The sequence below is a fragment of the Gobius niger genome, assembly GCF_951799975.1.
Source record: "Gobius niger genome assembly, chromosome: 15".
In the NCBI taxonomy this organism is placed as follows: Eukaryota; Metazoa; Chordata; class Actinopteri; order Gobiiformes; family Gobiidae; genus Gobius; species Gobius niger.
In genome coordinates, this window is record NC_136866.1 from 26,901,665 (window position 1) to 26,915,604 (window position 13,940).

At 41.6% G+C, this 13,940-nt stretch overlaps 1 protein-coding gene across 1 annotated transcript; it reads left to right on the forward strand.

Annotated features, from left to right (window-relative positions):
- The first annotated feature begins 7,456 nt into the window (after positions 1-7,456).
- On the forward strand, positions 7,457-11,740 carry LOC306974820 (C-reactive protein-like). The gene is made up of 6 exons (XM_079572214.1): positions 7,457-7,477; positions 7,552-7,575; positions 7,684-7,725; positions 7,867-7,969; positions 8,554-8,845; positions 11,241-11,740. The coding sequence occupies exons 3-6, from the start codon at positions 7,710-7,712 to the stop codon at positions 11,478-11,480; spliced, it is 651 nt and encodes a 216-aa protein (XP_079428340.1). The 5' UTR covers positions 7,457-7,477; positions 7,552-7,575; positions 7,684-7,709; the 3' UTR covers positions 11,481-11,740.
- Positions 11,741-13,940: the final 2,200 nt, after the last annotated feature.

The following is a 13,940-nucleotide window of genomic DNA, read 5'->3' on the forward strand; positions in this document are numbered from 1 at the left end:
GCAAATCCATGCTTTTCTGCACTTTTTTCTGCATTTTCTGCAATTTCTGCACTTTGTGCATGTTCAGCTTCTGCAACTTGTGGGTTTTGAGAAAAAATTGGCCTTCTGCAGATTTCCAGTTTTTTTATACGAGAGTTTGAAATTTTTGCATTGGTGTGTATGGGGGAATCCAGCCAATGGGGAGACTCCAGGGGCCAGATCTTGTGGCGGCGCACGGGGCGGCGCAGGCTCTTGGCGAATTATTTTCCGAGTGGCGGCGCTATATGTGCCATTCGCCTCCGCCACCTGTGAGGGGGCGTCCCAAGAGGAGGTGACTGCACTGATGGAAACACGGCTGAGGTTCCTGGTTTACATTGCGCTGTCTTGCGTTCTTTCTTAAGCCTTAGGCTCTCACAGGTCAAACTAAAAACTTTATTTACCGCATCGTGAGCTAAACGATGTTCACGTCTCGAGAGAAAAAGAGCTACAGCGTCCGCTGTGGCGCGGATCTGCCCGCGCTTGGCGTGAACGCGAAGCAAAACAAAAGCACATGTTCACCCCCCACTCCCACACAACCACTCTCCTGGACGCAAAGTCGATCTGGTTGGAGGAAAATGCGTGTGTCTCAACCCACTTAAATGCGCTAAGTCTGGAGTGGCAAGATCACAAAGTGCGCTCCTACTGAGCGCAAAATGTCACGCTATCGTCTCCGTTTTGATGCACAAGATCGGGCCCCAGGACTTTCAGCCATTTGTGCAGCTTCTGCCAATCAAGCACTTTCAACAGTTTGACCAGTTTATGGAATTTAAAAAGTTTATGCAATATTAACAATTTATGCAAATTAACCACTTTATGCATTTTAAACCGTTTATGCAACTTAAGATTTTATGGCATTTAGGATTTATGAATTTTAAAGAGTTTATGCAATTTACATAATTTATTCAAATTAACCCATTCATGCATTTTACCACTTTATGCAGTTTATACAGTTTATGCAACATGACATTTTATGCATTTTACCAGTTTATGCAAATTAGATTATGCAAATTAAGCAATTTATGCAATTTGAACCGTTTATGCAATTTCTGCATTCGCTTCCCGCAATTCCGCAGTCAATCGCAATGGCGCAGCCAGGTCGCTGGCAAACAAAACATTTCTGTTGAACGACTTCTTCACATCGCGCAAACTGGATCTAATGTTCTTCACGGAGACATGGATTCGAGCTGGTGAGTCTGCCCCATTCTCTGAGTTGTTACCTCCAGACTGTATGTTTTTGAGCGCCCCGAGGACAACAGGCAGAGGTGGGGGGATAGCTTCACTCTTCAAGTCTCACTTTAAATGTCGCCAGTTACCATTTGACTCATATACGAGTTTTGAGTCTTTGGTGTTTGAATTGAGCCCTGATATACCTGACGTTGTTTGTGCAGTGGTCTATCGGCCTCCAAAAATCAATACGGATTTCATTGAAGACTTTACGGACTTTGTCACGAGGCTAGCCCTGGATTATGACAAGTTTTTGATAGTTGGAGACTTCAATATCCACGTTTGCTGCGAGTCTAAGCCTCTAGCCAGAGAGTTCTTAAACCTTATCGACTCTTTTAATTTGACTCAGTCAGTCTCTAGACCTACTCACGAGAAAGGCCACACGCTGGACCTTGTGCTTTCCTTTGGACTCGATGTTGATATTGGTGACATTTGTGATACGCACTTCTCTGATCATTACGCGGTTCTGTTTGGTGTGACATTGCGCCCGTGTCAAGCTAAACCCTGCAGCTCCGCGCGTTTAAAGCGCACAGTAAATGCCCAGACTGCGTCTTTGTTCTCAGCTGCTCTTAGTGATTCTGAGCTGTTAACGCAAAATGATTGTCTTGATGTTGGCCCGGACCAGTTGCTTTCACACTTTAATGTGGCTTGTACAGATATTTTGAACGCTGTGGCCCCTTTTACGCAAAAACGCGCAAAGCCTGCCACTGATCCATGGCTGAATGAAAATACCCGTGAGCTTAGGCGCGCTTGTAGACGCGCTGAAAGAAAATGGAAAAAGGACTGTCTTCATGTCTCTTTACAAATTCTGAAACAGTGCCTGAGAGACTATCAAAAAGCCATAAAATGTGCAAAATGCAACTACTTTTCCAATCTTGTTCGTAATAACAGACATAAACCTCAGTTCCTTTTTAACACTCTTGATTCTCTTTTAAATCCATGTGAGCCCAATAGTGTTGTACCTTCTGTTGAACTTTGTGAAGATTTTTTAAATTATTTTAATAACAAAGTGTCAGCTGTCAGGCCATCCCCATCTACCAGTGATTGTGATCCTGCTGTTGTTCCTATGTGCTGTTCTGTTCTTGAGAATTTTGAGCAAGTGTCCACTTTGTGCGTGACTGAAATTGTGAAGCATCTGAGACCTTCCTCCTGTCCTATGGACACTATCCCACCTCATCTTTTAAAGGAGGTTATTGAAGTAATTGGACCTTGTATTCTGAAAATAATTAATTCTTCGCTGATGACCGGTTCGGTCCCTGCTGTATTCAAACATGCAGTCGTTCAGCCGCTACTCAAAAAACATAATCTTGACCCCAATGCTTTGTCTAATTTTAGGCCTATTTCTAAACTCTCCTATTTGTCAAAGATCTTGGAGAAAGTTGTTTATATTCAACTTCAGTCATATCTTGATTTTAATGGGATTGGGGAGAAATTTCAGTCCGGTTTTAAAACAAAACACAGCACTGAAACTGCCCTTTTAAAGGTTTTTAATGATCTGCTTTTAGCTGTGGACAGTGGTAAATCAGCGGTTCTTGTTCTTCTTGACCTTACCGCTGCATTTGACACTGTTGACCACAAAATACTTTTATCTCGTCTGGAGTTGTGTGTAGGCATCAAGGGTACAGCCCTCCAGTGGTTCCGCTCGTACCTTTCTGACAGAATGTTCTCTGTGCACTTGGGAGAGTTCTCGTCCACTGTGTCCCCCCTTAGCTGTGGGGTCCCTCAGGGATCCATTTTGGGTCCAATCCTCTTTGCCTTATATATGTTGCCACTGGGTTCTATTTTCCAAAAGCATAATGTTTCCTATCACTGCTTTGCAGATGATATTCAAATATATTTGCCAATTACAGTCGACACCAGTAAAACCTCCTTAACAACCTTGACAAACTGCCTGAGTGACGTCCAGTCTTGGCTAAATTCAAACTTCCTGTCTCTGAACAAAACCAAAACAGAGATAGCGGTATTCGGAAGTTGCAACCCCCTGTCAAACCTGAAGACCGACAGTGTTATTGGGCCTCTTGTTTCCTTTATCCGCCCCACTGTTAAAAATCTTGGGGTGACTTTTGATACTTGCTTCAAATTTGAAAAACACATTGGATCAGTTGTAAAAGCCAGCTACTTCCAACTAAGACTTCTTGCGAAAATTAAGGCGTACTTGCCAAAAAAAGACTTAGAAAAGGCGATCCACGCCTTCATCACTTCAAGGTTGGATTATTGTAACTCCCTTTACACAGGGCTGGACCTTAAATCCCTCCAGCGCCTGCAGGGAGTCCAAAATGCCGCAGCCCGCCTGCTGACCGGCACAAGAAAATGGGAGCACATCACTCCCATTCTGTCCTCCTTACATTGGCTTCCAGTTCCCTTTCGCATCAAGTTTAAAATTCTGCTGATTGTTTTTAAATGCCTAAATTCGCTGGCACCTCAGTATCTGTCAGAACTGCTGCAGCTCTACTGTCCTTCCAGAGCTCTGAGGTCTGCAGACCAGCTTCTTTTGTCTGTTCCTAAATCCAAGCGTGTGTCCAGAGGTGACCGAGCCTTCTCAGTGGCGGCCCCTAAACTTTGGAACAGCCTTCCTCTACATGTGCGCTCGGCTCAGTCTGTAGAGGAGTTTAAAACCAAATTAAAAACTCATCTTTTTGCTTTGGCCTTTGGTTCCATGTAGACCAGATACAGTTTGTGCCTTTATATATTACCTGTGTTTAACTTTTATTGTGTTTATTGTACATATTGTTACTGTTCTTGTACAGCACTTTGGTCGACAATGGTTGTTTTTAAATGTGCTTTATAAATAAAATTGACATTGACATTGACATTGCATTTCTAGTTATTATTCCTCTTCCATCTTTTTCCCGATTTTCTAGAGCTTTCAGCACCTTCATGCTTTGTGCAATTTATGCAAGTTATGCATCAAAACGCTCCGCATGTTGAGGAGAAGGGTGCTATTACTTTTGGGACTTCTGCAACTTACGTTTTTTCCGCAATCGGCCAAAATGTCGGAGATTTTTCCCATTGACTTATAATGGGGCTGCCGCAAGTCCATGCTTTTCTGCACTTTTTTCTGCATTTTATGCAATTTCTGCACTTTGTGCATGTTCAGCTTCTGCAACTTGTGGGTTTTGAGAAAAAATTGGCCTTCTGCAGTTTTCCAGTTTTTTTATACAAGAGTTTGAAATTTTTGCATTGGTGTGTATGGGGGAATCCAGCCAATGGGGAGACTCCAGGCCTTTCAGCCATTTGTGCAGCTTCTGCCAATCAAGCACTGAGGCCATTTCAACAGTTTGACCAGATTATGGAATTTAAAAAGTTTATGCAACATTAATAATTTATGCAAAGTAACCACTTTATGGGATTTAACCAGTTTATGCAACTTAAGAGTTTATGCCATTTAGGATTTTTGAATTTTAAAGAGTTTATGCAATTTACATACTTTATGCAAATTAACCCATTCATGCATTTTATCACTTTATGCAGTTTATACAGTTTATGCAACATGACATTTTATGCATTTTATCAGTTTATGCAAATTACATTATGCAAATTAAGCAATTTATGCAATTTAAACAGTTTATGCAATTTCTGCATTCGCTTCCCGCAATTCCACAGTCAATCGCAATGGCACAGCCATTGCATTTCTAGTTGAACATTTGTATGTTCTTCTACTTCTATACCAGTGAATCTGGCACCAGGGACATCATTCTCGGACAGAGTTAGAAGGTTTAGCTCAGTAGACATCTCGCCCGTAAACTATTTACATTCGTCTAGCGTGAGTGACAGGCGCGAGTTTGACCCCCCAAGCAACCGTTGCCAGCTTAATGAATATTTATGAGGAAAGGTGACGTATATCGTGCGGTACGCTATTTCTGCAACTTGTGGGTTCTGAAAATCAATCGGCCTTCTGCAGTTTTCCATTTTTTTTCTACGGGAATTTGAAAATGTTTGCATTGGTGTGTATGTGGGACCTGGCCCATTAGTGTGTATGGGGAAATCCAGCCAATGGGGAGACTCCAGGCCTTTCAGCCATTTGTGCAGCTGCTGCCGATTAAGCACTGAGGCCATTTCAACAGTTTGACCAGTTTATGGAATCTAAAAGGTTAATGTAATTTACATATTATATGCAAATTAACCAAATCATTAATTTACCAGTTTATGCAGTTTATGCAACATGACAGTTTATGCATTTTACCAATTTATGCAAATAACATTATGCAAATTAACCACTTAATGCAATTTCAACAGTTTATGCAATTTCTGCATTTGCTTCCTGCAGTCCCGCAGTCGATCGCATTTCTAGTTTTAAATTTGGTGCTTCTGAGACTCACTGCATCTGGAAAATATTCACACACTTTTCCCACATCTTGTTTTGTTAAAGCCTCATTAAAAATCTACACACAATGCTCCATAATGACAAAGTGAAAAAAAGAAGAAGCTTTTTAGCATGTTTTGCAAATGGAATAAAAATGGTACTCTGAAATATTGCATAAGTATCAACACCATTTCAAAACTGAGCTCAGGTGCAGCTTTTCTCCAATGATCGTCAACTTGCAGATGCTTGACTGGAGTCCACCTGTGGTCATTTTAAGTTTCTGGACTTTATGTGGAACGTACGGCATTAATTTGAATAATTAAAGTTTCTGTTTTTCCGAGAAAAGTTTATGTGACAAAGCAATTCTGAGGAGAATTTCAACAGCAAAGGAAATAAGATCCTTTCACAAAGGATGAGCAAATTACTTCGTAATCTCCAAATTACAATGAAGGCAAGACTCCGGATCCTTGAGTCATGTCTTCAAGACTCCGGATCCTTGAGTTTTGTCTTCAAGACTCCGGATCCTTGAGTCATGTCTTCAAGACTCCGGATCCTTGAGTCATGTCTTCAAGACTCCGGATCCTTGAGTCATGTCTTCAAGACTCCGGATCCTTGAGTCATGTCTTCAAGACTCCGGATTCTTGAGTCGTGTCTTCAAGACTCCGGATCCTTGAGTCTTGAAGACAAGACTCAAGGATCCGGAGTCTTGTCTTCAAGACTCCGGATCCTTGACTCATGTCTTCAAGACTCCGGATCCTTGAGTCTTGTCTTCAAGACTCAAGGATCCTTGAGTCTTGTCTCCAAGACTCCGGATGCTTGAGTCTTGTCTTCAAGACTCCGGATCCTTGAGTCTTGTCTTCAAGACTCCGGATGCTTGAGTCTTGTCTTCAAGACTCCGGATCCTTGAGTCTTGTCTTCAAGACTCCGGATCCTTGAGTCTTGTCTTCAAGACTCCGGATCCTTGAGTCTTGTCTTCAAGACTCCGGATCCTTGAGTCTTGTCTTCAAGACTCCGGATCTTTGAGTCTTGTCTTCAAGACTCCGGATCCTTGAGTCTTGTCTTCAAGACTCCGGATCCTTGAGTCTTGAAGACAAGATTGCAAGTTCCCACACCAGGGCCTTTTTACTTTCACAGAACACTTCCCTTCAGCGTTGCAAGCACATTCTGCTACAATGTAAGAGAGCATACTCAACAAACTGGTGTTTGTTCATAATTACTGAGGCTTCTGTAAATAAATAAATATCTTCTTTTGTATGAATAGATTTTATATGAAAACCACTGCCTAGAGTTGCCGAGCAGTTTGGCTTTTACAGCGTTCACTGGAAAATAAGACGTATTATATTCGTCTGCTATGCTTTTCCCAGAAGATGGTGAAAGACTGTTGTAAGTAAGTACGTGCTTTATTTGTCATTGTACAGCTGTATAATGAAATAGTGTTCAGGTGTTAGTCCTCCAAAAACATGCTGGTCCGGTTGGCCCACCGCGGTGCCTCAGTCTGAGCTCAGGACTGACCCAACACAAGTTTGTTGCACAAGCCCTTACCGACTTACTTAAAGTATGTCATTAACTTAAAACTTAAATAAAGCATATATTGCATACATTTATATCTCTTATTGGTTGGTCAATGGTTAGCAGCGCTTTCACCTCACAGCTAGAAGTTCTGTGGTTCAATTCTCAAACCGTGCGAAGCCTGAGTGAAGTGATCAGGCCTGCACACACACAGAGGTGTATACAGGCTGCTTCGCAGATAAAAATATTTCATGATCACATCTTTTTGGCAGTCACTAAGCATAAATTAACTGCAGCAGTTTGAGTAATGGGATGTTCAGTAAAGACATGTTGTACTTGGCTCATTGCAGTGAAAAGCGCGTATAAAAAGCTCACAGCATTGACAGTCAGATTATTCAGAGACACTGAGCCAGGAGGACACAGGTAAGAACTTTACATTACATTATTGTATCACATGAATGGCTGAGAGTAACACAAAAATATGTTTCCTGTTCCAGAGTCAAAGTCATAAAGTTCTCAAGGTATTTCTTTATTGCTTTAATGTGTCAAATCTGTTTAATGATATTTAAGTTTAACAATGCTGTGACAAGTGTCTGTTTTTTCCCCTTTTTGTGTTGGAATGAATGCAGTTTTTGATTTTCCTCGTGTCGTGAAGATGTCCTCGGTAAAAGGTCAGCAAGAATTAGTTCAATTAATGAAAATTTCCTTGTAGATGAATTGGAATCACAGTATGGGTTTACTGAAAAAGAGGCATGCCTGAATACAAATACATAGAATGACTATTTCTGTATTAATCTTTTCTTATTTTTTAGATATGACGGGAAAAATGTTCATTTTCCCACAAGAAACTGCGACAGATCACGTGAAGCTGACCCTGAACCAGGAAAACTTCACTGCTATAACAGTCTGCCACAGGTGTGTTTTTTCCCAGTTTGGCTTTACCCAAATCTAAAAGCTTCTTGGCCTGTGTAATGACTCATTTGAAAGCTAAGACCTGTGAAACTGATCGCAACTTTCAGGTTTTTGTCTCTTTTTATTATGTTTATTGTTAGTTGTTTCTTTTCATTGCTTTTTTAATTCCTTTTTTGACACTTTTTTTGTCTTGTGTTCATCAGTGTCTTTTGGCGCTTTTATGTTGCTTTTTCATTTCTCTTCTGTTTTGTTTTTGACAGTCTTTTGCCACTTTTCGTTGCTACTTAGACGCTTTTACATCTGGGTAAAGCCAAACTGGAGAAAATGTGCTCGGTTCAGGTGGTTAGAGGTAATGAAGGGGTATAAATGGGGGGGAGGGTGCAAATTGGAAAAAATAATTAAACCCAACAATAAGAATGGGTAAATGAATAGAAATGATCCCCAGAATGTTTACATTTAAATGCGGATTTAATCTTTAAAAACCTGTGCCGTCATTGATCATAGACTAACTAATGCTGTCAGGGCGACCTCAGGGAAATAAGTGTGGACATGCTGCTGTCAAAAACAAAACTGTTGCTCTGTTACAGGACTTTCACTGACCTCAAACGGGAGCATGCCATCTTCTCACTGGCCACACCTACAATCGCTAACGGCTTCCTCACTTGGGTGTACCCGGATAAGAGATTTTCAACCAGCATCGCGAATAAAGACGTTTATTTTTATGGAGTCGACTACTCCCTCAACAATTGGCACGACATTTGCGCCACATGGGACTCGGCCAAAGGACTGACCCAGATGTGGCTGGACGGGCAGCCCCTGACCATCAAATACGGCCCTGACAAACCGCTCACTGGGAAGCCCATCGTCACTCTGGGACAGGTATGACGATTGTAGTTTGATGTTGTATACTTCACCCACTCACCTGCCCTGCACTGCTCTTCTGTGTTAACCTTCACATTATCTTCCTCTTTACATCGCGCTGCCTTGTTTTCTTCCTTTGAATCGACATCAAATTGAAAATCAAAGCGAAATTGCCTTGAAAAGTCTGTTTGAGCGTCGGTTACGCACGGGTTTACTTTTTAAACAGTAGATCAACGCGCACACCCCTAACACCAAAACAACAACAGTTTTCCATAAATAAACCACACCTGCCTCAACTGCCACAACACCAGGTCTAATCTGAGTTTCAAGGAGACATTTCCATCGTTTGTCAGTCTTTACCTCCTGATGATGCTCCTTGTGTAGCCACAGCTTAGTCCAAAAGAAAGAAGCGCATTTTACAGGCGAATAGCAACTTTTTTTTTTTTTTTTCAATTCAGCCGCTCCAAGAAAGCTGCAGCTGTAGCGCAAATGTTCCAATACGCTACGTTTTCTTGCAACTATACTGCATAACTCTGCAACTCCTCCACAGCCGATATGACAGTTTCTGATCAATTAAATCCTGTACATTTTGTAACTTTGCGCATTCGAACGGTGTCCAGCGCGAGGCTGCTGCCTCTCTGTCCCGCCCGCTCACCTTTAATCTCCAGTGAGTGGCTGCATCAGCGGAGGGACAGTTTTATTTCTTTAATCTTTACTAAACATTGCGCGCTGCATCATGCATGTTACGCGTGTACAAGAGAACCCCCCCCTAGCAACCCACCACCTTCCGCAGGTCTGGGAAAGCATGGGGAGGGGGCGGCACCACAACATCGCAATGCGAGTCTTTCCCCCCTCCAGTCCTGCCCACTTTTTCCTCCTGGTATGACACTGAAGTTTGCAAGGAGCGCCACCCGTCTGCGCAGTCGTCTTCTCTACAGCCTGTGCCATGAACCACAAGATCTGGCCCAAAATGTTAGAATGAAGAATTCATTTCAGTCGTGCCTGAACCCCAATTATTGCTCAGTAATTTCAGAATATTAAACATTATGTAACTATTCGATCAGTGCGACAAAGCAAGGGAAACAGATCAGGAAAAGTGCTCAATGATCTGGCTGAATCCCATTTAGACCAAAAAGGTCTAATACAAATACAACAGAGGCAAAGTCCACAAAAATACAGCTGCTTCATTAAATACCTGTGTGTCGGCAAAAACATTGTGCGTCTAATTATAAAACATTTCAATACATTTTACGAACTGGCAGTCTCCGTCTCGGATTGATTGCGAGTGTACAAAGGGCCGATCTCACAGGCCTGGAGACTAGTTGGAGACTCCAGTTGCCGATGGCCACGGAGATAAGGTGAGTCTCCAGGTCTCTGAGAGGTCTACGCACTCTCAAGCAGCTCTGTTACAAACACTATTTATTATCCTCAACCTGTGAGACGTTTCTGTGACGTCCCTGCAATGTCTCTGAGACCTGACTGACACCAAGGAGATCTCAAAGAGTCGTATGGAGTCTCTTTCATTGTTTTTTATTAATCAAGCAATCAGGTATAGAGCCCGAAGTATAAAGTACTGTATAAATCAGTCTGTTAATCTATATCTTTAAAGGAATAGGCCACCGTTTTTACATACTGAGATATGTTCTTAGCTTTGACGAGTTCTTTAGGACCTGCCTGGTCTTCACCCGTGCCTTCAATCACATAAACACAGCACAGACGGCGTTAGCATTTAGCCTCTCCCCCTCTCCTCTATAGCTCCAAAACAGGTCAAGATAGAAGCTACCAAGCTCTTCCACGTTTTCCCTATTTAAATATGGTTACGTGAAGTGTTCCACTACAAAGTATAATTACACAAAATTAAACAATGTGGATTTTCTAAGTGGATAAAAGGGGAACTATATTGTAAGGCGTAATAACCTCAGGAGTAATTGGAAATCTGCGCAGTAATATCTTCACTTTACTGTGCGGACGCCAAACTAAATAGGGAAAACGTGGAAGAGCTCGGAAGCTTCTGTCTTGACCTGTTTTGGAGCTATAGTGGAGAGGGGGAGAGGCTAAATGCTAACGCCGTCTGTGCTGTGTTTACGTGATCGAAGGCACGGGTGAAGACCAGACAGGTCCTAAAGAACTCGTCAAAGCTAAGGTAAGAACATATCTCAGTATGTAAAAACGGTGGCCAATTCCTTTAAGTCAAATAAAAAGCTCAAATCCCTCACAGTAAAGCTGTCACCAATGTGTTCTTCTGGGAGACCAACACCTGTGGGGCACAGGAGAGGCTCCCCCGTTATATAGCACCACCTAGTGGTGACTCCAACACACAAACACAAAGACACATATTTAAATCTTCTAAAAATGTCAATTTCTTTTAACTATGTATTGATGTGCCTTAACCCTGTATTTGTTGGGCTCACAGGACCAGGACTTTTATGGCACTGGCTTCAACTGCTTCCAGTGCTTCGTGGGGATGATGACCGACGTGCACATGTGGGACTATGTGCTCTCGCCCTGTGAGATCCAGAAGTTCATGGACAGAAAGAGCTTCACTCCGGGAAACGTGATGAACTGGGCAGCGCTGGACTGCGAGATTATCGGCAATGTCGAGATCGGAGATATAAAACTCGGCCGCAATTGTTTTGATCCGTTAACACACTAGTCTGTGTTTCTATGATCTGATCTTGTCAAACTGTCAGACTAAAGAACAAATATTAATCCATGGAAGCAGCACATTTCGATCTGTTTTGATTTTGCTTATGGTGTGGGTCCTCAAACTTGCTATACTTTGACTATTTTAATATAAAAACTGCAATTGAATAATTTCCTTTTTTACAATACCATATTCAAGGGTAAAGGGGGACTGCTTCTCTCTAATTTGATGTTGCTTTGTTATGAAAATAAAGCACTTAAAGCACTCAACACAGACTCGTTTATTTATCTGCGTTCACTTCTGCTTCACTTCTTTCCACTCGCTGATCTGATATGTTTGTATATTTTTAAGTCACTAATCCCACACTATTGACTCAAAACTAAAGTGTGACTTTATGGGCAGTGAGAGCCGTAAACACAGAGTACGCTGCCCTCTCCTCCTGTCACAGATATTTCATTTACTTTTACATTACTTTTTTATATTTACCAAAATGTCTAAAAAACTTTTTTTTTCACTTTGGGTATTGTGTGTAGATTAGATATAGATAATACAGCCCAGATTGAACTTAAACCTGATATTAACATCACCAAAATAGAGAAAACAAGACCTGATTTCTTATGTCATGTCTTTGCCGCTCACTTCCGAGTCGCAACAACAGGGCAGGCTCCAACCTGAGCCACTTTTATGGATTTAATCAGAAACTAGACTAGTCTAGACTTGCCAAGCAGTTTGGCTTTTAGATTGATGAAATAGCCTAACTTGTTAACCCAATTATACTTAAAAAACTTGATTTTACTTTTTTTTAGTGATGTTTATTGTTGCACTTCCAGATTGGACACTGAAGGGAGGTGACATAGATAGAGGCAAACTATTTTGAACAGAACTCTATGGAACTATCCCTCCATAGAAATCACAGAAATGCCTTTAGCGCTGAGCCTGTTCCTACAAATGTGCACATTTCCTTTGCCGTCGAATCCTTGATTAAATCTTAACTTTCCATCTCAAATGAACAGGGAAGACAAGGGCTATACTAAACTATGGCGAGAGATATTTAGTCCTTTTCATTGCGTTGTTATACTGTACATGTGGTTTCTTTATCATTATACCATGGGCTGGGTGAATACTCGATTCTGATTGGCTGGTGGGGATTTTATAAAGTGTATGTAACATATAGTTCCCGCTGTATATCTCTGAGCACTCTCGCTTTATAACTAGAAGTTCTGTGGTTCAAACTCTCAAACTGAGTGAGGCCTGAGTGAGGTGATTAGACCCACACACAGAGGTATAAATATAATATGATCACATTTATTGGCAGTAACTAAGCGTCTAATTCAATCCGCAACAGTTTGGGCAACAGGATTTCCAGTAAAGACACGCTTGACTTGGCTCATCACAGTGAGAACTGCATATAAAGTTTGCAGTATTGACATATTATTCTGAGACACTGAGCCAGGATTGTTATTTATGTGTTTGAAAAGCTGACAGTAACAAACAATGTGAACCATGTGAACTTTGTGACTTTTTCAGAGTCACAAACTTCTCTGAGAGGTCTATGCCGTCTCAAGCATCTGTGGAAACGTCCCAAACCCTATTTCTTCTTTGGGATCTCCTTGGTGTCTGACACGTCTCAGAGACACTACAGGGACGTCACAGAAATCTCTCACAGGCTGAGGACAACAATTAGTATTCACGACACAACGGCTTGAGACCCTGTAGACCTCTCGGAGACCATGCAGACACCGCTTAAATCGATACTTGTTTTCCCAGAGACGACCTGGTGACTTGCCTTCTCTCCAGGGAACGTCTCAGAGACATCTCCGTGACCAGCCGCGACTTAGGCTCCAACTAGTCTCCAGGCCGGTGAGATCGGCCCTGTAGGAAAGTTAGGGATGAGAATGTATCACAACTAACATTTTCATTTAGCAGCTTCCTCTTTCATTGTTGTTTGTATTTTTTTTTTAAAGAGTGAGGTACAGACCCAAAGACCTAAACAGTGCATTAATCTATATCTTCAAGTCAAATTCATTAGTTCCATAAAAAAGCTCAAAATAAATCACAGTAAAGCGGTCACCAAATGGTGTGCTCTTCTGGGGCACAAGAGAGGCTCCCCCTTTATATAGCACCACCTAGTGGTGACTCCAACACACAAACACATATTTAAATCTTGTAAAAATGTAATTTTCGCAATGTATTGATGTGTCTTTTGTTGGGTTCACAGGACCAGGACAGTCAAGGCGGTGACTTCGATGCCAAACAGCTCAGTTCCAGAGACGGGTAGTACTCTAGTAACATTTATGTACATGAACAAGAAATTGTACTTCATAGAGTAGTTTTATCAAACGGTACTTTGTACTTCTAATTGAGTTAAATTCTAATGAAGTATCCGTACTCTTACTTGAGAAAAAACAATTGTTACTTTTTCCACTGAGTAAATATTTAAGCGGCAAATGTTTCATTTTGATTCATAAA